Raw genomic sequence first — 27457 nt, 5'->3', positions numbered from 1 at the left:
ATCTTACATTGCATAGTTTCTATTATAACATTATGTTATAACCTAAAACTATATCTAATTAATACAACATAGCACATCGAGTATTCCTTTGCAAAGAGCCATTCATATAATATCACCTCAATATGATATATTCATGTATGAGATATATGAATATGCACCAGGCTGCTGCTTTTGAGGGTTAATCCTTTGTTAGTATGCGTGGCGTGTGTTTTCGGGGCTTAATTGCCCTAGGGAGGCACCCAGAGTGTGTTTCTTTAGTTTTTTATTGCCCTAACTCTGCCCAAATTGTTATGGCTCTATTTTTATAGCCATTTTATTGCTATTAAACTTTTCACGGTGGCGTTTTTGGCAGAACCCTCGCGGAAAGGAGCCGTGCGTGGGAGAAAGCCATCAATCCCTTCATGTGCATCCTCACAGCGGCCGGGCCTGGCGGGGCCCCGGGCCTGGCGGGGCCGCGCTCGCTGCCCCGGCGAAGGGAAGCGCCGTGCAGACACTGCCACCGCCTGGCTCTCGGCTCTGGGTGCCAGCTCGATCCCCGAGCGAGCCGGGCTCGCTGCTGCTGCCAGCCGGGCAGCGCCTGGAGGAGCCAGCGAGGAAGAGGGAGCGGGGTTGGTTCAAAGGGTCTGGAGTGACGGGGCAAGGAGGAACAGCCTTAAGCTGGTGGAGTGTAAGTTTAGATTGGATTCTGGGAAGGAATTCCTCCCTGGGAGGGTGGGCAGGCCCTGGCACAGGTGCCCAGAGCAGCTCTGGGTGCCCCTGGACACCTGGCAGTGCCCAAGGCCAGGCTGGACACTGGGGCTGGGGGCACCTGAGGCAGTGGGAGGGGTGGGATGGGGCCCTTACAGGGACAGGACCCTCAGCCCCCTCTTCTCCAGGCTGCACAAACTGAGTGACCTCAGCCTATGCCTTCCTGGCTTCCCCCCAGGCCCTTCACCATCCTCGGCGCTGTGGAGCGGTCCGAGCTCAGGGGGCTTTAACGCCCAGGTTTGGGGAAGGGGAGCCGGCGGCCATCACTCCCCCTTTGACTACATCTCCCAGCAGCCCCTTCGCTACACTCCCGCCCCCCCAACGCCGATTGGCGGATCGCCCATGATCTGCATCCTCTCTTCCCATTGGCTCCGTGAGCTGTCAGTTCCGGCGCGGTGGCGGGCAGGAAGGGGCGGAATTCACGAACGGGATTTACGCCTTTTGCGCGGGGCGGGGCGCGGCGGCGCGCGGGGGGGCGGTTGCGCAGTTGGCGTGGCGCATGCGCAGCGCGCGGCGGCGGGGGGCGCAGCGCAGCCCCGGACAGCTGGCGGGGGTACCGGGGGTACCGGGGCCGGGGGCACGGCCGGGGCCCCGCCGCGGCCCCTGCGCTGCGTCCCGCTCTGCCCCGCATGGATGGGGCCTCGCCACCTCCAGTGCCCGCTGCGCTCGCGCCCGGGAGGCCTGACAGGTAACGGGCCCCGCCGCCCTGACAGACCCCCGCCGCCCCCCGACCCCTTCCCTGTCCGCGCCCCGCGGTGCCCTCTTCCCTGGCAGTGCACCCTGTGCCCGCCTCGCTCGCAGCTGCATCAGCCGGCCCCGGTGCCCCGTTCCCCGGTGCCCTGTTCCCCGGCCCCGGTGCCCCGTTCCCCGGCAGCTCTTCCCCCGGTGCCCCCTTCCCTAGCAGCTGCATGCCCCCGGTCCCTCCCCGGTCAGGCACACCTCGTCCCCCTTCCCTGTCAGCCGGGCTTCTTCGCTGTCAGCTGTGCCCCTGTCCCCTCTTCCCTGCCAGCTGCCAGCCCCATCCCCGCGTACCCCTTCGCTCTCAGCTGCCCCCCTCACCTCCCTTTCCTGACATTTCCCCCACCACTGCCTTTCCCATCAGCTTCCCCCACCCCAGGCTCTGCCAGGTGTCCTCTCATCCCCCCGAGGTGTCACCCCCTTCTCTTTACCAGCAGTCTGACTGCCTTTAAGGATCTCTGCCTTATCCCTGCTCCCACCCCATCCCCTCACCCCCATTTTCCCCAGGCCCTCTTCCCCCCAGCCCGGCATCCTCTGCTGGTGCAGCTCCTGCTTTCCGGCTGCCTTGCCCCCTCCCAGCCCTGGCACTGCCCTGTCCTCGCGTTCCTGTCCCCTTTGCTGGCTGTGGCCCTGCCCTGCTCCCTCCTGTGCCCGCTGTCCCCTGGCTAAAGCCTTCACAGGAACGTTCCCTGCCCGGTGGGTGTCCTGCAGCCCCTCTCCTCCTCTGCCAGTTAAACTCTTCCTGGAGCTGCTGTGCGACTTGGGGCTGAGGGGTTGCCTGGCCTCTTCCCTTTTTCCCGTGGATGTGCCAGCTGGGGATCAGGGGAGGGGCAGGGTTGCAGTGGGAGGGCTGAGCTGCGAGCACCGTGTGGCCCGGGTGTGTCAGAGTTTCCCTGACAGTGCCCTGCGCTGGCTCTGTCAGGGCTCCCATCTCCCCTCTTCTCCTGGCTCCCTGCTCCAGCCATCTGCCCTGGGGAGCCACTGCTGCTCCTTCAGCTAGAGAGAAACCTTCTTTAAACAAGGTGTTTGCTGCTAACCAGGGCATTCCCTCTTGGTTTTTCAGGTTTCCTAAAAAAAAAAAAAATATTCCTATCTACACTTCTGTATTTTAATTTGATCTGTGACCTCTTGGAAAGTCATGGTAAAGAAGGCAGGGAAACAAGTTGTGAGGATAAAGAAGCCTCTCAGGGTGGGTTCTGGGTGGTGTTTGGATGGGTGAAATAATTTCTAGGTGCTGAAGGAAGGGTTGAAGGAGCCCTCCCTTGGGATGAGCCGTGTATCCAGAGCCTCGTGGTGTGCAGAGTGCTGCTTTTTTCCAGTGACCTTGAGTTTTCCAGAGACCTAGAGCCTGAGACACTTGGGCACATCCAAGCAGTTAGGAGTGGGATTGCTTGTTTAAAACTGCTGATTTCAGGAGTTCTGCTGCTCCGTGGAGTTCCTTGGGGCGGATGGAGCTTTCCCAAAGGGTGCCGATGCCCAGGCTGGGGCTCAGCCCCCGCTGTGCAGAGCCCATCACTGTCGTGTTGCTGCAGGTGGGAGATGCTCAGGTGGTTCCATGAGAGGGAAATACAATCCAGCAATGGGGCAATCCCTCAAACCCAGGCTGTGTTGGGAGCGTTTGGTGTTAAATTGATGGAATTATTTGTGTTATCAGTGTTGAGGTTTTGTTTCCAGGCTTGGAGTGAGTGTTCCTCTCCATGCCCTGGAGTACCCTTTGGAAGTGTACTTTCCCAGGAGCTTAAGGGGCTTTTAAGTGACTGTCAGTGTAAACAGAGCCTGCCAGATTTGGAGCCCATGGAATTCTGTGCCTTGTTAATTTTTGACTGTGGATTTAAGCGTTGCGAAAGTTCCGTTTGTGCCCTGGAGTTGTGTGTGGCAGCAGCCGCAGAGTCCGGGGGAAAGTGCAGGAGCTGCAGGTGGGCTGATCCTCGGTGTGCTCCAGGGAGCAGCTTGAGGAGAGCTTGTCACTGGAGGAGGTGACAGCATTACTGCATCCCAGGTTTTCAGTCCCGTCTGGGGTGTCCCAGGCAGGTTTGGAGCAGTGAGGGGTGAGGGGAAGCTGTCCTTGAAGGGTGATAGAGAAATGTGTCCTGGTGTGATCCAGGAAATAACCCCAGAGAGGTCACGGGCCATGGAATGGTGTGGTTGGAAGGGACCTTACAGACGATTTTGTTGCAGTGGCAGGAGCACCTTCCACTGTTGTGCTTCCAGGTTGTTCCAAGGCCTGGTTTGGAACAGAGAGGGAGGGGTGAGGTTATCTCTTACACGTAGCCAAAGTGAAGCTGCTTGTGGAGTCAGGCCTGGTAGCAGCAGTGCAGCTTCGTCCCAGATTGCCCCTCTCTCTGGGACTCTATCCCTCATTCCACCAGGGCTGGTTGTGCCAGGTTAGCTAAAAGCCAGAAGCTGCAAGAATGGGTTAGAGCAGAATTTGCATGGTAGTTTTGCCTAAAGAGGAACATTCTTTGCCAATTTCCATGGTGGAAGTGTCCAAGGAATTTCCAATTCCTTTAGTGGTGACAAAGACTCTTTGGAGGAGCTTCATGTTTGGAAGCCTTTGTGTCTTAAGAAATTGGGAGGCACAGTTGAGTTTTGTCTGATTTTTTTAATTACATATGTTTTGCAGGAGATCTACAAATCTAGAGAGATTTTGTTTTATTCCAGGGTAAGTTTGAAACCTGTACAGTCGTGGGGTCAATAGTCTTTAGTGTTAAGAACACATAATATTTATTTTATTTGTTTATTGCTTCTTTATTTAGTATTTGAATGAGATCCCTGTCATATTCATGGGGACTGGGAAGCTGGGATTGTGATCAGTTGTGGCTAATGCTCAAAATGTGCTCTGGAATGAGATTTTGGGCTTCTTAATCCTTCATCTGTGTTTCCATGATAACTTAAAGGTTGCCAGAGCCTTTGTAGTTGTGGAATACCTGTTGAGGAACAAAAATTAGCAAAGGGAAAGGAGAAAAGGCTCTTGAAGCCTTCTTGGCCAAGCAAAGGCACAAGATCTGGAAGACCTTTAAGCATTTTGTTGTATCCAGTTGCCAAATCAAGCACTTTCCTGGAAAGAGAGACACCTTAGGCTCCTGCATTCCTGTTGGACTGGGTTTTATCCAAGCCTGTTACCCAAGGTCTGATTTCTTGGATGATTTTCCTCGCCTGTATTTTTTAAGAAGTAAAGTTAAGATGTGCTGATCTCCTGAGACCTGGGGCCACCTCTGAGTAACCACAGCTGGCAATGGCTTGTCCAGAGAGTTGGGAAGCTCCCCAACACATCAGTAATCCCCAAAGCCCTCCCAGAAACAGCCAACTCCTGTGTATTGCTGCTCCCACCTGGGCAGGGTGGGTGTCAGGGTTCCACAAGGCAGAAAGTGCTGGCACAGAGGAGTCTTTGTTAAAACTCCAGGGAATTTGGGTCTGTTAAAGAGTGGTGGTTTTGGGGGGTTTGGGTATTCCTTCTCTCTGTTTATACAGAGGGGTTATAGGGTATTAATGGTTTTGCAGTGACTTATTTAGTTCTAAACTGGCCCCTCGGTGTGGATTATTTATGGCTGTGTATGGGAGATCTGGATCTTTCCATGCACATGCATTTTTCCACGTGTGTCCTTGAGGTTGTTTGGTGCTGTTGGAGGAGAAAGAAGCTGATTAGAAATTAGCCATAAGTAGAGGTAGAAAATGTGACAAAAACACTCCCAAAAGAGCAGTGGGGTGTTTGTCAGCAGGGAGGTGACAGCCTGCCTGGCACTGGGATAGCAGGGTCCTAAGAACCAAATCCAATTGCTCTCAAAGAGGAAGACAAGAAATCTGCCTGGCAGGGAAGAAGAGGAGGAAGCTGGGTGTTGTTTGAAGAGGGCAGACTGGACAGGGCATGGCAATGTTGTAGGGATGCTCTAAGAAGAGTGGAAGGCACTGAGGTGTGCTGGGATATTGTCCCTGTGTCTTTTGAGGATGGACTTGGGAACAGCTTGAAGCCATTCCCTCTCCTCCTGTCCCTGTTCCTGGGAGCAGAGCCCGACCTCCTGTCTGTCCCCTCCTGTCAGGAGCTGTGCAGAGCCAGAAGGGCCCCCTGATCCCCCTTTTCCCCAGGCTGAGCCCCTTCCCAGCTCCTTCAGCCCCTTCCCTGGACACTCTCCTGCTCCTCAGTCTCTGCTGAAGTTTGGGGAAGCAGCTCAGACACCTCTCAGGAGCAGCAGAGTCAGCAGATCCACCCGCCCTTGTGCCCAGATGCTGCTGCTTCCTCCCTTCCTGTCCTGGGGAGCCGTTCCTGAGGGAAGTTGTTGTTGTGGCTGCCCCGTCCCTGGCAGTGCCCAGGGCCAGGCTGGACAGGGCTTGGAGCAGCCTGGGACAGTGGGAGGTGTCCCTGCCAGTGGAAGCCCTCCCGTGGCAGCAGAGAATCAGACGAGGGTTGCCAGGACTCCTGTTTGTTGCGGCGTTCCTGTGAAATGCTCCTGTTTCAATGAATCAGCATTTCCTCATTTAGAAGAGGAAAATTTTTGGCTTGTTTTGCTTGGAAATGTTTTTAAACTAGAAGGTTACATAGGACAAAATGGGTGTTTGAAATTTCATTTTTATTCTTTTTGTTATTTTAAAGAGAACTGTAGAAATGCCTAAATGGGCCAGGCTGTGGGATGGAAACTGGGATTGGAATTGCAGCATTTCTCAGGGACTGACTGATCCTTTGCTAAGCAGCCTGTCCAGCTCGGGGTTGTGACCATCACTCTGCAATTTGAATGTTTTTTTAGCAGAAGTAGCCAATTCCATGGGGTTTCAATTATTTAGGTTAGAACATTAAACTCGAATAAGAGTGTGCAAAACTCTTAATTTCTCCTGGAAATTCAATTTTAACTGGTCACCTCTTTTCTCTTGCTGAGGTAATTAGGTGTTCAGTTCTGACCTCACAATTGGCTGTTGTGATTTCCAAGGAATGTTTATGTCCTTTTGGATATTTTAGGGGTGTTTTGCTGATAATCCAATGTAGTAAGTGAGAGAGAAGATGTGGCCAAAAGCATCAATGCTGTGTTTATTCACAGCATAATATAATCTTTGTTGGTTGTAGAGTTTGGGAAACATGACATTGGACATGAGTGGTCATAGAATGGTGGGAGGGAAGGCTGCAACAGGAAACTGCTCTGGACTCACAGGGTCTCTGCTGGGATAGAAACATGGATTTTCCAGGCTGATATAGTTCTGGAATTCTGCTCATCATTAATTTCTCCACAAACTGGGAATGGCTTTGAGCCAGACATTCATTCTCCCATCGTTCCTTCCTTGAGTTTCTTCAGGAGCCTTTAACCCAAAATTCCAGCTCTCAGCCAGCACTGTGTGTGGGAGCAGCCTAAGGTGTGGTGGTCCTGCCCTGCCCTGCCCGTGTCCCCCCGCTGCCCCCAGGTAACTGAACGCCCTCGGTGCGGATCCTGGCCCGGCTGGAATGCTTGGATGCACAGCAGCTCTTCCCACAGCTTCTCTTCGTCTGCCCCACTGCAAGAAGATGGCAAAAGCCAACATCACCAGGGACATCATCCACAGGCAGATCAAGGTACGTGGGACCCCGTGTTCACTGGTGTGGGTGGAGAGGGGGGAGTCCGTGCTGGAGTGGGGAAAGCTCCTGGTGTTATCTTACTTGGGAGCAAGATCTCTGTTACTTACATATTGATAAGCCCTGTAAGGAGCTTAGGAGAACAAGCACACAGGACCTGTCACTGTCCTTAATGGAGAGCTGGGATGAAGTCTGGCATGACAGGAGCACAGTTCCTCTCCCTGGGCTGGTTTGCCATCAGCAGCTCTGTTCCTTCTGAGTTGAAGAGAGAAATAGAGCTGCTTGTGTTTGGGCACCACAAAGGCCCTTAGCCAGCTTCCCTCTCTGCTTTCTGTGTTCTCCCCGTGTGATCTTGCCATCAGAGGTATTTCTGACTGTAGTAAAGCTAATGATCTCTGTCACAGCTTCTCTGTCTCCTTTTCTTTAGAGAGTGCTGTGTTGCTTCCTTTGTGTAGGGGAAAAAAAACTTGTGCAGTGGTGGGATCAGTCATCTGATGGCTGCTTTGGTGGAATATCAACGTGAAAGGACTGGCTGCAGCAGACACAATAGGCAATTATTGCTGGAACTCAGAGGCCTGAAATCATTTGCAGCTTTGCTGATAATCAGCATTCAGAAAAGGGGTCTGTGAGTGGCCAGAATAAGGAACTGGGAGCTTGAGTGCTCACTTTGCAGTTTGGTACCAACTGTTATAAACTCTGTTAGAAGCTTGTAATTCAATCCATGTGCAAAGATTTGTTTTGCTGCCCTAACAAGGAAGGGCTGGTTCTGTGGTTTGAGCCTTAGCCTGGGACTGTCTCAGACTGTCTGCATGTCAGGCTTTGACGTGTGACCTTGGGAAGATTGCTAAGTCAGGCAGTTCCTTATAGGAAAAGCAATATCCTGCCCCACAGCCCCCACAGAGCCACTGGGGCTGCAGTAGCACAGAATTACACCTGCAGCACCTTGCATGGGCCCTGCAGTGCTTTAGGAATGCTCTCCACAAAAGTACATCAAGGGGTTTGAAGTCTCTCATGGAAGCTCCTACAAAAAGCCTGGTTTGTTTTGCCTCCAATCCTTTTATGTCTGTCTCCATTTTGTCTTCAAATAGCTTTTGGTGTGTGGAGTTCATTACTGAGCATTGGGCTGGGGAGGGAATTCAGCACTTCTGTCTGCTCTGGGACTGCTGATGTGCTCCGAGCACCACCAGGGTGATTTCTTGGGCACCACCAGGGTGATTTTGACATTGGTGTTCCCATCTTACATTGACGAGTGTGGCATGGAGTGAGACCACAGCAGGGTCAAGTCCTAGGGAAGAATCTCCATTTAGATGTTCCATCCAAAATCTGACTGGCATTCCCTCTCCTTCATTCCTGCCTCTGCAGTTGGCCTTCTTTCATCAGAGCCATCTGCTGATGCATCTGTGAGCCCTGTGAGATCACAGGGGAAACAACTGTCCTGCTTTCCTTCACCTTCATTTGTACTGACGCAGCTCTGTGGCAGCTGTTCCCATCCCTCTGGAACAGCCTGTGCGCTGCAGCTCTGCTCCCTGCCTGAGGAGTGACCCATCCCTGAGGGCAGCTGGCCAGTTCCACGGCCCAGCTCTTCACCCCATGCTGCTGGTGCCTTGGGACAGGCTCTGCAATGGCACAGCTCTCCTGGGCAGCTCTGGTCCAGGACTGCTGTGCTCAGGATGGAGATCCTGCTGAAATCCTTGCCAAGGATAATAGCAGGCATTCCCAAGCTCTTCCATGTCTTCTCTTTCAGGCCCCAGTTAGGGTCAGCTCACTCTGCCTCCGTGTGGGCCTCCCAGGGCTGGTTTTGGCTCCTCAGCTGGAGCCTGGCACTGAGTTTCACAGCATTTTAAATCAGTTCAGGGGCAAAGATTAAGATCTGCTCACCTGGAGATGTTTAGAGGATGCGAAGGCTGGAGAGGGACTTGTAACAAGGGTGTGTAGTGATGGGGCAAGGGGGAATGGCCTTGAGCTGAAGGAGGACAGGGTTAGATGGGATATTGAGAGGAAATTCATTCTTGTGAGGGTGGGCAGGCCCTGGCACAGGGTGCCCAGAGCAGCTGTGGCTGCCTTTGGATCCCTGGCAGTGCCCAGGGCCAGGCTGGACAGGGCTGGGAGCAGCCTGGGACAGTGGGAGGGGTCCCTGCCATGGCAGGGATGGTGCTGGAGGGGCTTGGAGGTCCCTTCCCACCCAAACCATTCTGGAATTCTGTGACTCCCAGTGGGGTGGGGGGGAGCACCCCAATACCTGGTGTGGTTTTTAAAGCTGAGGAATTTCTCGGAAAGGGCAGGTGCAGTGGTGTGTTGCTGTGCTCAGGGTGTGCCTGTTGCTCCTGCAGGAGCGGGGAGCGCTGGGCTTCGAGCGCCACTACCACGTCACCGACCCCTTCATCCGCCGCCTGGGGCTGGAGGCTGAGCTGCAGGTGAGTGTCCAGAGAGCAGACAGCTCCTTGGAGTGTCCCTTGCTGCAGGAGTGAATGCACTGCTCTGTTTCATGAGGTCAGTGCTGATTTCTTGGTCTCCCACACTGCATTAGAGCCAGGAGTAGCTCACTGAGAGCTTGCGTGAGCTTTCTGCTCTACCTGGTGAACCTTTAACAGGGTGGGCACACCTCATCTCAGCACTGATGCCTGAAGAAGACAATTGTCATCTGCTCAGCTCTCATGGGATCCCTAAGGAACGGATTGTAGTGCACTCTGACATACCTCAGAAAAGATTTTAAGATTATACAGAATATTCTGAGTTGGAAGGGACCCACAGGGATCATTGAAGTCTTAAACAGCCCCATCTGGGGTCAAACCCACAACCTTGGTATTATCAACACCCTGCTCCACCCAACTGAGCCTCTAACACATCAATTATCTTGGTTTGGGGGAGGAAAGGATTATTTTGTCCCCCTTTTCAGTCATATCTCCCACATCAAATGCTGCTCAACACTCCCCCACTTCCTGGTGCAGTTGTTGGTTAATGTGGATGAAGATGGATGATGTAGTCACCCAGCAGCAAGGTGCTTCTAACAGAGCTATCAAAAGTGCATTTTCCCTGTGTTCCCAGAGTGCCTGTACATGTAATTTGTCAGCCTAGCCAAGGGCTTTGGAAGCAAAGTCACCTTTCCGTGTGTACAGCAGGATTTCAGCTGTAGCCTCTGAGACTAAACTGCCATTTTATTCAACACTACCTTTTTCTATTTGTTTCATTTTGCCTTTTCTACCCCAACTGCTCTAGCATGTCTGTCTTTTCTGGATGTGCTTATCTACCAACCATGTGGTGTTCTTTGCAAGGTTGGAATTTAAAAAACCTGCTTTTATTGGAAGAAGTTATTTGTGAGGAGCTCACTGTGTCCTTGTCTTAGGACAGCTCTGTTTGATACATCTGAAGTTTGAGTAATGCCATCTTCCCTTGCCTTCTTCCCTCAGGGTCACTCTGGGTGTGTCAACTGTCTGGAATGGAATGAAAAAGGAGAGTAAGTATGTGGCTTCATTTGGGGAATCAGCAAAGCCATAACCCCAGGTTTTCCCAAGAGTAGGATGTAGGTCATGTTATCATAAGCAGCTGCTTCCCATTTCTAGTAAAGTGGAGCTCAAGCTCAAATTTTGAGCTGTAGTAGAGCTCATGCTTCAAAAGAAGCTTTATTTTGTTAAATATATCTGGATATTATTAGAAATGCCCCTTTAGTGAGTTCAGAAGGGAAATGGTCAGACTAAGAAGTGGAGATTGAAGGCTGCTTCTCTTAAGTGGTATTATGGATTATAATGGATCTTTAGGATTTGCCCAGCTGGTGGTGACATTTCCCCACCCCCTTCACCATGCTGTTGAAAGCTACTGCTGGGGGACAGATATCCAAGTGAAGGAGGTAGAGAATTCACCCCTCTGCAATTTTAGAGGGACACTAAAGAGCAACTTCCAGTAACCAAGTGGAATGAAGAGTCTGTGTAAGAAGTGAGTGCACTGGAGGAAGAGTGGGTGTTTCTGCACATGCCTCTTACAACATCCAAAGTCTGCCCTCTAATACTCTTCAGAATTATTTGCCAGTGAAAATTTCAGGTACTTGAAAGAGAATGGCTACGAAACAATCTTAAGTTTAAAAGAGCTGAGAGGTGCAGGTGTCAGATTCCTTTGGTCCTGGTGCAGATGGATGGACAAGGCCAAGAGCACCTTGCAATGACTTTAAAAGCAGTTTGTGTTTCACCCCACGAGCCTGGGACTGCCTGGGCACCTCTGGAGGCTGGGAGTGAATGCCTTGGCTGGGCTTCAGAGGGGATGTGGAGCAGGTAACACAGCCAGGGTGGCTGGGAAGGTGCAGGCCCTGCTTGTGCTGTTGACCAGACACTCTGCTTTCCCATTGCCATGCGGGTGAGATCCTTCAGTCAGCTGTGTTTCCTGTGGAACTGCGTTTGTCTGCTTTAGCTCTCAGACCTGGCTGAGGGGATGGGTGCACGGTGAGCAGCAAGAACAGAGAGCTGAGGGAAGAGAGGAAATGGGCTGGTCAGGGCTGAATTAATTTAATGGATGTCTGTGGTCAAACAGCTCCACAGACCCAGGCGCAGTGTGGAACAGAAGAATTCATAGTGCATATTTGTCTCCTGTTCCTTTTAGCTTGTTGGCCTCTGGCTCTGATGACCAGCATACCATTGTGTGGGATCCTCTGCACCACAAGAAACTCCTTTCTATGCACACAGGACACACTGCAAACATCTTTTCTGTCAAGGTATGTGCGTACAAGGAAAGAGCAGCTCACAGAAACAGCAACCTGAGCAGTAAAAGATTAAATCCTTGCTGGGAAACATTTTCCTGCAAGCAGTTTCCCCCCAAAAAAATTTAATATTTCTAATTATGGGCAACAAGATTAAATCTAATATTGCACTTAGTTTATGCAGATCCCAAGCTCATTCTCCCAGTGAATTGGAAGGAAATGGTTGTAGCAAATTGGGATGTGGCATGAAGACACTCTTGTGTGTCCTGCTGTAGCTGGTGACTCTTGAGTGTGCATACTGACCTGTGTAATAGGGAATAACATGGGCTGGCCCACGTTCCTGAAGCAGAGTTCCTGCTCTGTGGCTGCCAGGGTGCCCATGGGAGCAGCCCAGTGCTTCTCCAGCTGAGTGTCCAATCCCTCTCCCGCAGTTCTTGCCGCACTCGGGGGATCGGATCCTCATCACGGGAGCTGCAGATTCCAAGGTGCACGTCCATGACTTGACTGTCAAGGAGACCGTGCACATGTTTGGAGATCACACCAACAGAGTGAAGCGGATTGCCACGGCTCCAATGTGGCCAAACACCTTCTGGAGTGCAGCAGAAGATGGCTTAATCAGGTACAGAATTCCTGTTGGTTTGGTTCTGGGAACCATCGCAATGTGTGCTGTGCACAGGCCTGAAGGGAGGCTGTCTCTCTACTAAACACTTAAGCTGAACTCTCCCTTTCCTAAAAGTGGAAAGATGTATCTTGTAGAGTCATAAATACTCTCCTCAGCCTCCTCCATTTTCCTCACTGCTGGAAAGGGAGGCCAGGAAAGGAGCAGGTCATGACTTGAGAGTTTAATTTGGAACTTGAATAAATCTGTGCACATTATAGATCTATTTTTAATGATTCTCCTGGTACTGAAGCCCAGTGTGTGTTGTCCCAGCTGAGGATGTTGTATGAGTCTCTTCCTGCTGCTCTGTTCCCCCGGGATAGCTCTGCCTCTCTGCCGCCCCTTTGCAGGCAGTACGACCTGCGGGAGAACAGCAAACGTTCCGAGGTGCTGATAGACCTGACTGAGTACTGTGGGCAGCTGGTGGAGGCCAAGTGCCTGACAGTGAACCCCCAGGACAACAATTACCTGGCCGTGGGGGCCAGCGGGCCCTTTGTGCGGCTCTACGACATCCGCATGATCCACAACCACAGGTAAGAGCTGGGGGATTTCCTGGTGCAGGGATCTGGTCAGGGCTCTGGTGGCAAGAGGGACCTGCAGGGATCCAGCACTCACCTTTTTCTGGGAAGTTTTGCTCCATTTCTTCTGTCACCCAAAGTCTTTTAGCTGAGCACACCAGGGTGGTGTGAGGCTGGTGACCCTGTTACTGTGTGGCAGCTGGCCTTGTGCTTGTGGGTGGACCAGAAAAGCCAGTGGAGATGAGGCTTCCAGCAGCTGAATGCTGGGGTTATCATGAGGCTGTTCCTCTCTCTGGGCAGGAAAAGCATGAAGCAGAGTCCCTCAGCTGGAGTGCACACGTTCTGTGACCGGCAGAAGCCCCTCCCGGACGGGGCGGCTCAGTACTACGTGGCAGGTACGGGCCCTGCTCTGGGCTGGCACGGGGGTGCCTGCAGGAGCAGAGTTCTGCCCAGCACACAAACCCCTGCTCAGGGCAGCTCTTCCATGGCATGCTCCATGGAATTGCAGCTTATTTCACTGGGGTGGTGAGCTGGCCTTGCTGCTTTCTGTCCAGCATAAATGTGTTTTTGTCACTCCTACTGCACAGTGAAGGGTTGGACATCACCTGGGCTCTATAGGCTTTCCTGGAACTGGTCCCAGCAAAGCTGCCGTTCAAAATCTTTTCGGCACAGAAGTGACTTGTGCTCATCCTGCAGATGAAGAATCAGTGATGCAGCATCTGAGCAATCTAGATGACATTTTTCTCCAGTGCTCATTATTTACTATCTTTTACCCCAAAATGTTTGGGTTGTTTTTTTTTTTACAATATCTCAGACCAGCATGTTCAGCAGACCAGTTCTGACAATCCTGCTCCTCATGATTCCCACTAGAGGATTCCTCAGGTCCCCTGAATTGGTCATGCAACACATCTGCTGTCTGAAGAGCAGAACCTGTGTGTGAGCTGAATATTTAGGAGCTTTGGTTTCCTTGTGCTGAGAGCTTTATTAAGGAAACCTAATTAGGAGGTTGAGGATGGAGGTATTTGCAGATGGCCACAAATCACAAAAGCCAAATCCTAGTGAATCCCCAAAACTGAGATTTGCTGGGTTCTAGAGGCTCATTGTTAACAAGGCAGTTATGATTCCTGTCTTCATGTGGGATGGCTGTGCAAAATTGGAATCATGGAATCACAGAACGGTTTGGGTTGGAAGGGACCTTAAAACACCCCTTGTTCCACCCGTGCCGTGGGCAAGGACACCTTCCACTAGACCAGGTTGCTCCAAGCCCCATCCAGCCGGGCCTTGGACACCTCCAGAGATGGGGCATCATTACCCAGAACATGTGAAAAGGCACCGTGCATGGTTTGGTTCTTGTGGAAGGATCCCATAAACGGCGGGAAATGGAAAATCCTGTAGGTGCTTGTGCTCCACGGCTTTGCTCTTGTAAAAGGGAGCAGCTGGAGTAGGACAAAGACAGCAATTGAGAGTTAAGCCAATAATTCTGGACTTGTTCTCTCCACAGGGCACCTCCCAGTGAAGCTTCCAGACTACAACAACCGGCTGAGGGTCCTGGTGGCCACGTACGTCACCTTCAGCCCCGATGGCACCGAGCTCTTGGTCAACATGGGAGGGGAGCAGGTAAGGAGGCAGAAAAGCTTCACATTGGGTCACTGGACATTGCTGTGTGCTATTGAAAATAGGTACAGCAACTTCTCTGTGGGTAATGTGATTGATTTTAAACTTCTTTCTGGTTAATTCAGACTAAATACTTGGGATTAAGGATATATTTGTTACGTTGGCACTGATCAAAGTTAAACCACGTTCTGTTGTGGTATTCCAATTCACATTTCGCTCTTTGGAAGAGGGGAAAGAAGATAAACAAAACCAGTTCTGGAACTGACCTTTGTTGACCTAGAAAGGATTTCATAACTCATTCTTGAAACATCAAACTGCTTCTGTAATAGAATGTAGTGAAAGAAGAACTTGGAGAAGCAAAGTCCTTCACCTGGAATATTGATTGTTTTAATTTTAAGCTCTGGGTGATATTCATGGATCTTTTGTAATGCCTATCAATGGAATGAGAAAATCCTCCTGACAGCATTAATCAGCATGGATTAAACAGGACCTTTGCTTGTGGGCAGGTTGCACTGTGCTTGTCCTCTCTAGCTCTTTCTCACACATGCACTCACTCCCTTTAGGAGAGGGTGAACCATGGGTCTGGGCTGGGCTGTCCATTCCTGTGCCAGTACAGCTGTAAATTAGAATTTCACACAGCTGCCCTGGGAGTTTCTCAGGAAACACTGGTTTCATCTTAGAGAGACTTTTCCTCAGTGTCCTGCCTCTTCTCTGTCAATAGGTGTTTGGTTTCCTCATTGTCATGGTGTTAATTGAAATATCTCAGTTGCTTAATTGAAATATGAAGCTTTCTGAGCAGATTGGTCAATGGTCAGGTCATCTTTTAAATTCTGCAGGTGTGGAATAAGACCAGGTTCTTGTTAGTCAGTGTTGTTCTCTCTGAACTGGGCTGGACTGGGACACACCCCAGTTACTGCTGCCACCCCTTGTGTGTCCATCCATAAGAAAGATTCCCAGTGAGAAAATTTGAAGTAGCAAATACAAATAGGGAACTGTGTACCTACTGAGCCCTCTGTTATTTCTGACCTGGGATCTCTGTTTTGCAGACTTGTCTCATGCTCTTTTTTCCTTTCCTCAGGTCTATTTGTTTGATCTGACATACAAACAGCGGCCATACACTTTTCTCCTCCCAAAGAAGTGCCACACTTCAGGGGGTAAGTTTGATGCTGTCACATAGGGACCGAGCAGCAGAAGGGAGTTCTGTTCTGCACAGTTCATTTTCAGGGTGCAGGAGGAGACTGAAGCAGGCTGTGGGTGTTGCTGGGCTGCTTCTGCAGTGCAGTCCATACCCTGGTGCCAAATCCTTCTGCACGGGGACAAAACAGGGCAGAAGTGACCTGTGCAGAGGGTGGGGTGTGTGTGAGTTGTGCTCAGGGATTAAGCAGACTGTTCAGTGGCTGAGGTCCTGGAATCCTCCCAGACCATTCCAGGATTCCATGACACTCCGACCATGGCCTGAAATCAGTAAAGGTAATTCCCTTAGCACTTAGTTCTGTGTGTGCCTGGTTTTCTGATCTAGAATTGTATTGCAAAGGGCAGTGCAGAGATTTGTAAATATAAGAGGACAAATCAAATGCAGGTGGCTGGAGCGGATGGAATCATGGAAGTTTTGTTTCTGCTCTGAATGGGGCAGTCGTGCTGGATTGGCCCTGCTGTGAAATAAACCCTGAGCTTGTATAATGTACATTGATACTTAGCATGGCTGTATATATCTTTTTCTAACCTTCAGAAGTGCAGAATGGAAAAACCTCTACCAATGGAGTGTCCAATGGGATCCATCTCCACAGCAACGGCTTCCGCTTGGCCGAGGGAAGGGCACACGTGAGGTGAGGGCACAGCTGCCCCTCCAGGGGGTTTATGGCTTTGTCCTTTGCCTCTCACGGGGTGAGGTGCTGCCAGAAAGGTGTGAGGTGCAAATCCCTTGCCCTGTTCCTGGATTGCCAAGTGGCCGCTGTCCCTGGGGCTGTGTTGGCCTCCTATGCCTGGGCTGTGAACAGGAGTCAGACCAGGCAAGAGCGTCCTGGGAGGAATTGTCTGTGAGGATATTTCCTCTTACGATGAATTGAGGTGGACAAAACTAAGAAATTATTTTTCAGGCCTGGAAGCAAAGTGTCCTGAATGGTGGTTGCTTCCTGGCCTGCAGGAGCTGTGTGTTGATGGTGGCAGAGGCTGGCAGGTGAAGGAATCTTGCTTCCCTCTGCCATTTTTTGGGCACTTGCCAGCTGCAAACTGAACTGAAGCAGCCAGAATTGTTCTGTGACAACACTGGAACACTGCTGCCATTCCTAACATGGGACTGGATGGAGCCTCTTCTATTGCTCCTGCTGATTTCTTTCTTTAAGAGCAAAATGCAGTTGGGGTGAAGGAGCAGCAGCACATCTTGGTGGCTGTTTTTCTTCCTGCTGATGAGACTTGGTTCAAAGTCAAGACACTTATTTAATACCATATATGGGTAGTCTGGGTTCCTCCAAAGTGACTTTGTGGACTGTTTCAGCTCCTCTCCTCTAGATGGCCCCTCCACCGCGGCAGCAGGAATGGGGAATGGGGCTGGAATTTTGGGTTGTGGAGCATGGGCCTGGTGAGCTCAGATGCTTCTGCATGTGCATGGTTGTGCATTGCTAAAAGAGCAGTGGGAACGCTGTTTATGCACTCGAAACAAAGACGTATTGGTGGAGTCTGATGCTTAAAATACCCACTGCTCAATTTGGAGTGTGTGTCTGTAGATGAAGAAAAATTGGAAACAGTCAAATGATGTAGTGAGACTGCCAGAGGGTGGGGGGCCCTGGCACAGGGTGCCCAGAGAAGCTCTGGCTGCCCTGGAGGTGTCCAGGGCCAGGTTGGACGGGGCTTGGAGCAACCTGGGGTGGTGGAAGGTGTCCCTGCCCATGACAGGGGGTGGGACTGGATGGGCTTTAACTTCCCTTCCAACCCAGACTATTCTGGGATTGTGTGGTCAAAACCAAACTTTGCTCTTAAACACAAGTTCTTCAGGTCCAGAATCCCTTCTGTCTTTTCCTGACTCTTTTATTAGGAAGTCTAGCAAACATTAGCTAAGCTGGAACTAAACACTGCAGACTCTGACCTGGAGCTAAGGATGTACAACTTACCTGTGCTGCTCCCTTCTTCCCCTGCAGCCCCCAGGTGGAGTTGCCCCCGTACCTGGAGAGGATCAAACAACAAGCCAACGAGGCCTTTGCCTGCCAGCTGTGGACGCAGGCCATCCAGCTGTACAGCAAAGCTGTGCAGAAGGCCCCCAACAATGCCATGCTCTATGGGAACAGAGCTGCTGCCTACATGAAGCGCAAGTGGTAAGGGGCCAGTGTCACTGCAGGTGACTCCAGGGGCCACCTTGGCCACAGGCCTGGTGTCCCTCTGGCAGGCAGGCTTGGGGTTGTCACACTGAAACATAACTGGGCACCTCTGGCACAAAGGGGTGGTGCAGCAGTCTGTGCTGCACAGAGTCTGGGGAGGTACAGCCCACCTACTGGTGTGCTGTGTGAAATCCCCGTCCTTTCCTGTTTAAAAAGAAACCCAAAATCCACATCTGATTCACAGCATCCTGGATGTCTCCAAGGGTGGCTGTGTTTCTTTGGGTGGTTCTGATTTGCATTAAAGAAGGGCTCTTAAATCTGCTGTCAACACATGACGTAATGGCGACTGTGCTTTATAACAGCTCGTGACAGGAGGTTGTGTTAGGGCTGCTGGGGTGGCTTTGGTTGCTGCTTTATCCAAGAACCTCACACTGCAGACACTCAGACCTGGTGGTTCCTGTGTTACCCCAGTTAACCCACCCTCCTTTGACTGGAAACAAACCTCTGGGAGGGGTCTGGGGAGGTGGCAGATCCTTGCAGTCTGGAGAGGATTCTGCCCTGCTGGTTGCAAAACACCCTGTCAGCCTCTGCAGTAGGTAATGTCTGCTCTGACCAGTGGCCAGAGCTGCATCTGCAAGATACAGCTGAGTTATTTTAGTGCTGTCCCCTTGAGCAGAGTAAGACTGAGTACCATGACTTGCCATTAACATATTTAAAATAGCTGTGGTCCTTCATCTCCATTTGCTTTGTGAGGATATCCTTCTCCTCTCCCTGCTGAAATCCCCAGTATGAATTCTCCTCTCCTCTTGCCAAGATAAAGAGCAGCCAGCAGTTGTTGTGACTGTTGGTAACTGGCCTACTGGCTGTTTTGCAATAGCAGAGATTTGGGAGCTGCCTCAAAAAGACCTCAGTGTTCAGAAGGAGAAGAACAATAGGTTGGGATTAAGGGATGGAACACAGAAGCTGAGTGCTGATCTCATGAATGACATTTTTCTTATAGGAATCGTTTTTCCCGAAGGGTGTTGGCACATCTGAACCTTTCAATGTGTCAGCTACTGCTTTGCCACAGTTTTGGGTAGCAGGAAGATGTGGAAAACATACACAGTGGGTTTCTGTGGCACGCGGGGGTAGGATTTAAATAGCACTGAGGTGATACCTGCCAGGTGCAGGAAAGGGGCACTTTTCTGCTAGGAAGAGTTTGAGGAGCGTGGGGAAGGTGGCCGGGATGTCACTGAGCAGAGGAGAGGCAGACAGTGACCCAGGATGAACCACCACATGTCTCTGAGGTGTTCTTGATGTCTGGAGCAGGAGCAGGTACAGGCCACCCTCAGAACCCTGCAGGTTCTACTTTGGCCTCATTCTCTGAATAACAGAGCAAGGAAAAAAGGAAGGTCTGTAATTTCCTAACCTCCCCTTGTTCATCTCCCTTAAGATGCTGCTCATATTTTCCAGCACTTCTAAGGCTGTCCTTTGAAATTTTGCTCCTAAAAGCCAACTGCATCCCCCTCTAGATTGCTTTCAGCAGTCCACGTTGGCAGTACTGAGCTGATTTCTAGTTTTGCACAAGCTGAGTCAATCCTGTAACAAAGGGAGAAGTCAGAGCCTGCTTTACCATGTCCATTTTCACACCAGTCTCTTGGGCTGCCAAAGCTGGTAGTTGAGCTTGAAGGATGTTTGAGGGTGGCAAAGCAGTTTAAAAGCCCAGTCAGGTGTGCAAGTGTGGGACACCTGTCTGTCATCCTAACAGGTAACTTGCATTCCCTCTTTCTCTGACTAAAAATGGCCTGTTGCTGCATGTCCTGAATTAACCCTGGCAGTGCTGCAGAGGCAGCCCTGGAGAGCCTTGTTCCTGCTGCAGATCTCTTGGGCAGGGCTGTGCTGGGCAGTGGCCAGTACCCACCTGGACAGGAGGGAGCTGCAGGGTGAATGGATTGCAAAACAGGCTCCTGGCAAGGTTTGGAACTCCCATTAATAAGTCCAGACACTGAGACACCTCTTCCCTATTCCACCTGTGCATGAGGAGGAGCTTCTTCACCGTGAGGGTGACAGAGCACTGGGACAGGCTGCGCACGGAGAGTGTGGAGTCTCCTTTACTGGAGATAATCCAAAACTGGACTCAGTCCTGAGGCATGTGCTGTAGGGAGCCCTGTTTGTACAGGGAAGGGGTCCTGCATGACACTGAGTGCTCCCTTCCAACCTGAGCCTTCCTGTGGTTCCCTGACAGAGGTTTCACATAATCTAAAATTGTTGCTCTTTGAATTGATCCTCTCCTTGGGAGTGTTTTGGACCTTGGTGGGCGCAGTGCACAGAATCCTGGAATGGTTTGGGTTGGAAGGGGCCTTAAAGCCCATCTCATTCCCTGCCATGGGCAGGGACACCTTCCACTATCCCAGGTTGCTCCAAGCACTGTCCAGCTTGGCCTTGGACACTTCCAGGGATGGGGCAGTCACAGTGGGGCATGTAGGTTACAGATATGAAACATTATCATTATTATTATTATTATTACTATTAACCATCAAATGGAGCCTTGGCACTCTGTTTAGGCAGCTTGTGGTCTGAGCAGTTGAGGTGCCCCAGGTGTGTCTGCCCTGCCAGCCTGAGCTGGGCACCACACAGGGCTCACAGGTCCCTCCTGCTTCCAGAGCACAGCCAGGCAGCCTCACTGCCAGAGCCCAGAGCTCGGGAGATCAGGCTGTAAACAGGATACAAACACCAGGGCAGTCCATCACTGTAACGCTCACCTCTAAAACTCTGCCATTTGCCCTGGAAAGGTGAGCAAAGGTTCCTGCTGGAGACAAGGCTCCTGCCTGTCCTGCTCGTCCCTTGGTGGGAGCCCTGCGGCTGCTGGCCGGGCGCCGTGGCCGGAGCTGAGCCGTGTGTCCACACAGGGGCACGATTGAGCTGTGACAGGGAGCCCGCCTGGCACGGGAGGGCTGTGCTGCCTGGCCAGAGGGCTGCTGCATCCTCCATCTTCAAAGGACTTCCCGAAATGTGCTGCAGCAGGGAGCTCTGCTCTCTTGGATTTAAAATGGCAGGTCAGGGCTGGCGGGGCAGCCTGGTGTGGTCACATCCCAGAGCTGCCTGTGGGCGTCTGCTGAGGCCTTGGGGAGGCTGGGCTGGGTCAGGTGGTGTCCTCGAGTCACAGCAAATGCTGTTAGCGAGCTCCTGGGGTGTGGGATTGTGTAGAGAGCTGGAAACAACAAGCTGTGGAGTGAAATGAGGGCTGGGAAGCAGCAGTGGAAAATGTTTGCTGTTGCTGCTTGGGCTGGCTAATCCACGGCTCTGCTTTCCTCAGGGATGGGGACCATTACGATGCTCTGAGGGACTGCTTGAAGGCCATATCCCTAAATCCATGCCACCTGAAGGCCCACTTCCGCCTCGCCCGCTGTCTCTTTGAACTCAAGTACGTGGCAGAAGCATTGGAGTGTCTGGATGACTTTAAAGGGAAGTTTCCAGAACAAGCACACAGCAGTGCCTGCGATGCACTAGACAGGGACATCAATGCTGCCCTCTTCTCCAAGAGTGATAACGGTGAGTGCTGCTGCTCCTGGGCTTCTCCAAGGTTACACTGAAATCTCATGAGCACACAAGGACTTTCCTCCTTAAACTGACACTCTGAAGTAAAGCTCCAACTTCTGAGAGAGATTGATTGTTGCTGTGCACAAAAACTGGCCGGAGCCTGTTCTTTCCTTGTGCCTGGTCCTGGTTTGCTCTTGAGTGAGAGTGTGATAAAAGGAGTCTGATGCAGCCAGGAGATAATGTGGAAGGAAGGAAGCTCATGCTCTGAGCCCTGCTTCCTGCTGGAATCGTCCTTAACTCTTCTCTAAGGCTGCTGGGGTCTCCTGGGGTGTGTTTTGCTTAGAACTCCGCCGGTGGTGCTGAGGGAAACGTGTTGTCCTTGCAGCTGAGGACAAGAAGGGGGGTGGCCCCATCCGGCTGCGAGCCACGGGCCGCAAGGACTCCATCTCCGAGGATGAGATGGTGCTGAGGGAGCGCAGCTACGACTACAAGTTCCGGTACTGCGGCCACTGCAACACCACGACGGACATCAAGGAGGCCAATTTCTTTGGCAGGTATGCTGGCAGATGGTGGCAAGGGTGCAGGACAGGAGTCAGCAGCAGCAGGGTGATATGCTCCGTGGAAGCCTCGTGTGTAGCCCCATGTTACTGTTCATAAAATGACATGGACACTGGTTTGGAGTGTTGGGAGGAGCTGACAGGAACCCTCATCCCACGTTGCTGCATGATCAACCGACGAGGAGCAGATCACAGAGGACCTGGTTGGGCTAGCAATTCAGAAATCCATTTGGGATTGAAAACAGGGCTCCTGGGGATGCAGGGAACCAGCATAGGGAGCTTTATCTGGATGTGTAAGTGTGAGGGATGTCAGCCTGCTGATGGCAGAAGCCATGTGAAATGCTCAGCGTGCTGGAGCCTGGCTCTTGAGTGTGACCCCCAGGCTCTGCTCCTCTGCCCTAGCAACGCCCAGTACATCGTCAGCGGCTCGGACGACGGCTCCTTCTTCATCTGGGAGAAGGAAACCACCAACCTGGTGCGTGTGCTGCAGGGAGACGAGTCCATTGTGAACTGTCTCCAGCCTCATCCCAGCTACTGCTTCCTGGCCACCAGCGGCATCGACCCGGTCGTGCGACTCTGGAACCCCAGGCCGGAGGTAAGGGCTGCAGCTGGAGCCTCGCTCTTTCCTGCTGCCTTTTCCCACTGGGATCTCCCACTGCAGCAGCAGGAGCAGCCCCTCCTGGGTCCTGAGTGCTGTCCCCTGGTGTTTTGCAGAGCGAGACCCTCAACGGCCGCGTGGTCGTGGACATGGAAGGTGCTTCCCAAGCCAACCAGCGGCGGATGAATGCGGACCCGCTGGAGGTGATGTTGCTGAACATGGGCTACCGGATCACAGGACTGACCAGTGGTGGGGCTGGAGGCTCGGATGATGAAGACAGCTCAGAGGGGCAGGTCCAGTGCCGGCCCAGCTAAAACAGAACTGCCTCTCCTTCCTCTAAATATTTGGCTGAAAGAGAACCGAGTTTCCTTGGTCCTGAACTTTCTCTGGTGAATGACTGCACTGTTTCGCACTATGCACAGGGTAGGACAAGCTGGCAGGGGCAGGAGCGGCCGTCTCTAAACCATCACCTCCTCCTCCTCTTCCATGGCAGTGCAGTCCGGGGTTTGCCTTTAGTGGAATTTAGTCCCAACAGGGGTCTTTGAGTTGTCTGTGAGCAGTGTAACTGGTGATTATTTTTCCAGAGCTGCTGTATGATCTGGTACAGGGGCTGTTGCCTGCATTGCAGGGGGGATGTTAAATTCCTGAATAAAATACAAACCTAGGGCAGGGGTTATGGAATGAATTTACTGCAGTGATGCTGAAAGCTTGACTGTGCTACCAGCCTGTGCAGAGGCCCCCGGTTTACGGTTGTTGGCCACGAAACACCTGTTTTGTCCCCGAACACCTTTCTTCTGGCTTCCATCTCAGACACGTCAGCAGATGTAGCTGTGCTGTATTGAGGACTGGAGGCGGCCTGTCTTGTCCCCTGTTGTAGCTGAGGGATCAGTGAAGGTGCGGGGTGTGTGCAGCTCCATGGGGCAGAACGAGCTTGCCCAGTTCTGACACTCCCTCCTGTGGTCCCTGAGCCCGTGCAGGGAGGTGACAGCAATGGGCACAGGCTGGATCAGAGGCCCAGGACTTGTGTAGCTAAAGCTGCTGAGGAAAAGGGCAGGTGACAGCACCTCTCCATTGCCCCAGGTGTGTAGCTGTGTTCGCTTCCTCCTCTCCATGTCACCTGTGCAGGAGCTGAGGATGTTGTCGCCGTGTGAATGATACAGCCACAGTCTGGAGCTGTCAGAAGCAGCATTTTTGTGCAGCCAGCCACTCTGTCTTGGCCCAGGTGGGCCTTCCTTGCCTCTTTGTTGGTGTAACATCAAACGGATTCGTGGTCCTCTCAGGAACCCTCCTTCCTCTTCCTGGTCCCCACGGCCTGGCTGGCTGCACAGCCAGGAGCACACCTGGAAACACAGCACTGTACTCCCATTCCTTCCCCCTCCTGTAACACACAGCCCTGTTTTCCCCTCTCGCAGTTGCCAAACAGTAAATACCCCACAGATCTTACACAGCTGTGCTACAACCACCTCTGGAGGTTGCTTTTTCTAGGACTATCAACTAAGACCAAAGAGCCCCTGGAGATCTGAACCGCTCTGTGCTGTCTCGTGTCTCTTCCTGCCGAAGGTCTGAACATGTCAGCCTCGGTCCCAGGGGTGTGAGGTGTGTGTCTGGGAGCGTGTGCGCATGTGTGTGTGCCGTTCTTCCATGCGGTGCAATCCCTGGTCTTCCTGTTGCTGCCGTGGAAAGATGAGAGGCCTCCCTTTCCTCCCCGGCTGCCTCGGGCTGCCAGGCACTGCCGAGCGCAGCTGCGCGGGGCTGCCGGAGCCAGGCCTGCCTCTGCCTTCCAGAACAATCCTGGAGACAAGGAGCAGAGAGGTCAGCTGGCAGCCTCTCAGTTCCTGCGAGGGAGGGAGGGACTGAGGGTGCCCCTCGGACGCTGCTGCTCTGTGCCGGGCTCTGCTCTGTGCCGGGCCATGTGCTCTGTGCCAGGCTCTGTGCTGTGTGCTCTCTGCCCTGTGCCAGGCTCTCTGCCCTGTGCCGGGCTGTGTGCCCTGTGCTGGACTATGTGCCCTGTGCCGTGTGCTCTGTGCCCTGTGCCGGGCCGTGTGCTCTGTGCCGGGCTGTGTGCTCTGTGCCCTGTGCCAGGCTCTGTGCCCTGTGCCAGGCTCTCTGCCCTGTGCCAGGCTCTGTGCCCTGTGCCGGGCTGTGTGCTCTGTGCCCTGTGCCAGGCTCTGTGCCCTGTGCCGGGCTCTGTGCCCTGTGCCAGGCTCTCTGCCCTGTGCCGGGCTGTGTGCTCTGTGCCCTGTGCCAGGCTCTGTGCCCTGTGCCAGGCTCTCTGCCCTGTGCCGGGCTGTGTGCTCTGTGCCCTGTGCCAGGCTCTGTGCCCTGTGCCAGGCTCTCTGCCCTGTGCCGGGCTGTGTGCTCTGTGCCCTGTGCCAGGCTCTCTGCCCTGTTCCGGGCTCTGTGCTCTCTGCCCTGTTCCGGGCTGTGTGCTCTGTGCCCGCTCTGCAGGAGCCCCTCCGAGGGACCGGCTCCCGCGCTCTGCCGCTGCTGCGGGGCAGATCAGCCTCCCCCGTGCCAGGGCAGAGCTCACCTGGGCCAGGTGTCCCTCAGCCCCGGGCAGGTTTGTCTGCTGTCACAGTACCTGTGACTGTTGAGTTCACTGGCCGGGGCCTGGCCAGGTGCACCCCCGGCTTTCGCTGCTCTTCCAAACCCAGAGGCAGCAGAAAATTCTCCTCACTTGGGTGGCTTTCTGACATGGTCTGCCCTTTGCTTTTTTTGCTTAAGGCTTCCTACTAGACCTATCCTCTTCTTTTTTTTTTTTTCCTCTTCTCCTCCCACTCAAACTTTTTTTTCAGCTTTCAGTAGACAACGTCTGCAGACTTTGATTTTTAAACTGAGAGACTGAGATGGAAAGCTCTGAAGAGAACAGACCTCTCCCTCCCCATTCACCTTTTGCTGTGGCAGCTATTTTTTGGTTTTTTTACCCTTATGAGACAGTGCAGCTCTTTTACCTGCCAGTTGCAGTGTGAAAGCAAGCAGATTCCCTGCCTCTGCAGTGGGTTGCTGTTTTTAATGGCTGCTTTGGTTAAAAAAAAAAAAAAAAAAAAAAAAAAAGAAGATTAATAATAATAGGAGAGAAGGGGAGAGAAAAATCTTTCTGCCTCTAGCCCCTTTTCCCCTTGCTGTGGGCAGATTACCTGCTTGTCGCTTGTTAACAAGGAATTTGTATTTATTGGTAAAGGAAAAAAAAACAGGCTGGGGAAGTCAGGAGATGTTGCTTTATTGACCTCTGCTGTTTACTTCAACCCCCTCTTTGGGAAAGCTTCTTCCTGCTCTTTCTGGTTAACTCTTTCTAGCCTGGGATATGCAGGGATGCCTCCTTTATTTTTGTATTCTAGCAATGGGCTCTCCGTTAGGAGACTCTAGGATTCTCTTAGTGTTGCAGTGACCATTGCTTCTCGCTTTTTTGAGTACTAAAGACGATCATCTCGTAAACTTTGCCCCTGCAGTTGTAGAGGTAACACATGAGCCTTACTGCCCTCATTAGAAGGAGCAGAAAACTTGTTTCTCTGGTCCCTGGAAGAGAAAGGGTTAAGCGATTAAAGAATTCTTTGTTCTAGTTCTTTCTTGGTGTCATTTTCTTCGGGGGATCCCTGTGGTTTTGTTCTACCTTTCTCTTCCGTGAGGGTGGGTGGAGGGTGGCCTGGTTGGGCCAGGTGCTGTCAGTTCTTCAGAGAACAGGGGCTCCAAAAACTTGCATGGGAAGGGGCTGGGGAGCCCAAAATGTGGCCCATAAGCTGTGGTGGCCCCGGAGTCGGTGCTGAGTGAATTCATCGGGTTTGGGAACTCGGAGCTGAGTGAATTCATCCAGTTTGGGAACTCGGAGCTGAGTGAATTCATCCAGTTTGGGAACTCGGAGCTGCCAGCATTGGGTGGGGATGGAGGAGAGGAGGGAACACGTCCTGCAGAGCTGCTCCAGCAGTCCCTGTGCCTGTTGTCAGAGACAGCAGAGCTCGGAAATCCTGGGAGCCCCTGCTCAGCCCGAGGGAGATGGAGCTGCACCAGCCCGTCCTGCCTTGGAGCTGCTCCTTGGGCTGGGGGCTCGGGCACACCCGGGCTCGCCTGCCTGAGGGACCCGAGGTGTTCCCGTGGCAGCAGCAGCGCCTTCCCTGCCTTAGTGGTGTGCCCATCACCAGCCCTTGTGCCCAGAGCTGCTCCTTTGCTAAAGATTTCAGAAACTCTTTTTCCTCTGGATTCCTGCTGCAAAACCTCCCAAGTATTTCCTTGCTCTCCAATCTGCAGGCCTTGAGGGAGAGTTTGAAAACCAGGCTGTTATTCTCAGAATCCATTTGAACTCTTCTCTTAATTCCTGTTGGACACCTTTCAGCCGAAGGTCTTTTGAGGCCTCTTCATTTCAAATCCTGTCTGATATAAATTATTGCTTTAAAAGGCAGCTCTGCTGTAACAAAGCAATGAGCATCCATAGCTGGAATTGGCAATCAGCTAATTGGGTCAGCTCTTGGAGTGAGTGGTTGGAAGCTGAGTGTTTGAATTGTGGGTGGAAATGGGTAGAAGGACCCAGAAAATTAGTTTTATTTATCATTTGGATGAGAGGATTGGGTTGAGGAGGCAGAGGAGGGATATGCTCTGGGATGTGGGGGGAGGAACATATTTGCAGCCTGACTGACAAATTCACTTTTCTCTGATGGAACTGTTGGCAGTGCCAGCGACAAAACTGCAGAGGGCTCGGGATGGGTGCTGCGTGTGAGCAGGGTGTCAGAATGGCCGGCTGTGGGTGCCAGCTGTGGGTGCTGGGAGCAGCTCAGCCCCTGGGGCTGCTCAGGCCCTGCATGCACACGGGAGCAGCTCGGCCCTGCATGCAGCACGGGAGCAGCTCGGCCCTGCATGCACACGGGAGCAGCTCGGCCCTGCATGCAGCACGGGAGCAGCTCGGCCCTGCATGCAGCACGGGAGGCTGAGCAGTGCAAGCAGCACTCAGCTCTGGCAGTGTGCCCCTCGTCCCTGAGAAACTGCTGGCTT

General features: G+C 52.5%; 1 protein-coding gene across 7 annotated transcripts; it reads left to right on the top strand.

The window, feature by feature from the left end:
* Positions 1-413: 413 nt before the first annotated feature.
* Positions 414-26036, top strand: WDTC1 (WD and tetratricopeptide repeats 1). 7 transcript variants are annotated; one of them, XM_085559503.1, is made up of 17 exons: positions 1282-1435; positions 4109-4147; positions 6871-7018; positions 9349-9432; positions 10426-10472; positions 11606-11717; positions 12134-12321; positions 12711-12893; positions 13179-13273; positions 14380-14495; positions 15571-15646; positions 16222-16318; positions 17627-17800; positions 21099-21334; positions 21708-21876; positions 22282-22474; positions 22594-26036. In XM_085559503.1, the coding sequence occupies exons 3-17, from the start codon at positions 6911-6913 to the stop codon at positions 22789-22791; spliced, it is 2076 nt and encodes a 691-aa protein (XP_085415629.1). In that variant the 5' UTR covers positions 1282-1435; positions 4109-4147; positions 6871-6910; the 3' UTR covers positions 22792-26036. The 7 variants fall into 7 exon arrangements, with proteins under 7 accessions (XP_085415630.1, XP_085415631.1, XP_085415629.1 ...); XM_085559504.1 differs by lacking the exons at positions 1282-1435; positions 4109-4147 and adding an exon at positions 414-667; XM_085559505.1 differs by lacking the exon at positions 4109-4147 and having other exon boundaries at positions 1256-1435.
* The last annotated feature ends 1421 nt before the right edge of the window (positions 26037-27457 follow it).

This window comes from Lonchura striata, chromosome 23 (assembly GCF_050655825.1).
Source record: "Lonchura striata isolate lonStrDom1 chromosome 23, ASM5065582v1, whole genome shotgun sequence".
In the NCBI taxonomy this organism is placed as follows: domain Eukaryota; kingdom Metazoa; phylum Chordata; class Aves; order Passeriformes; family Estrildidae; genus Lonchura; species Lonchura striata.
This window is presented reverse-complemented; position numbering and strand designations above follow the sequence as displayed.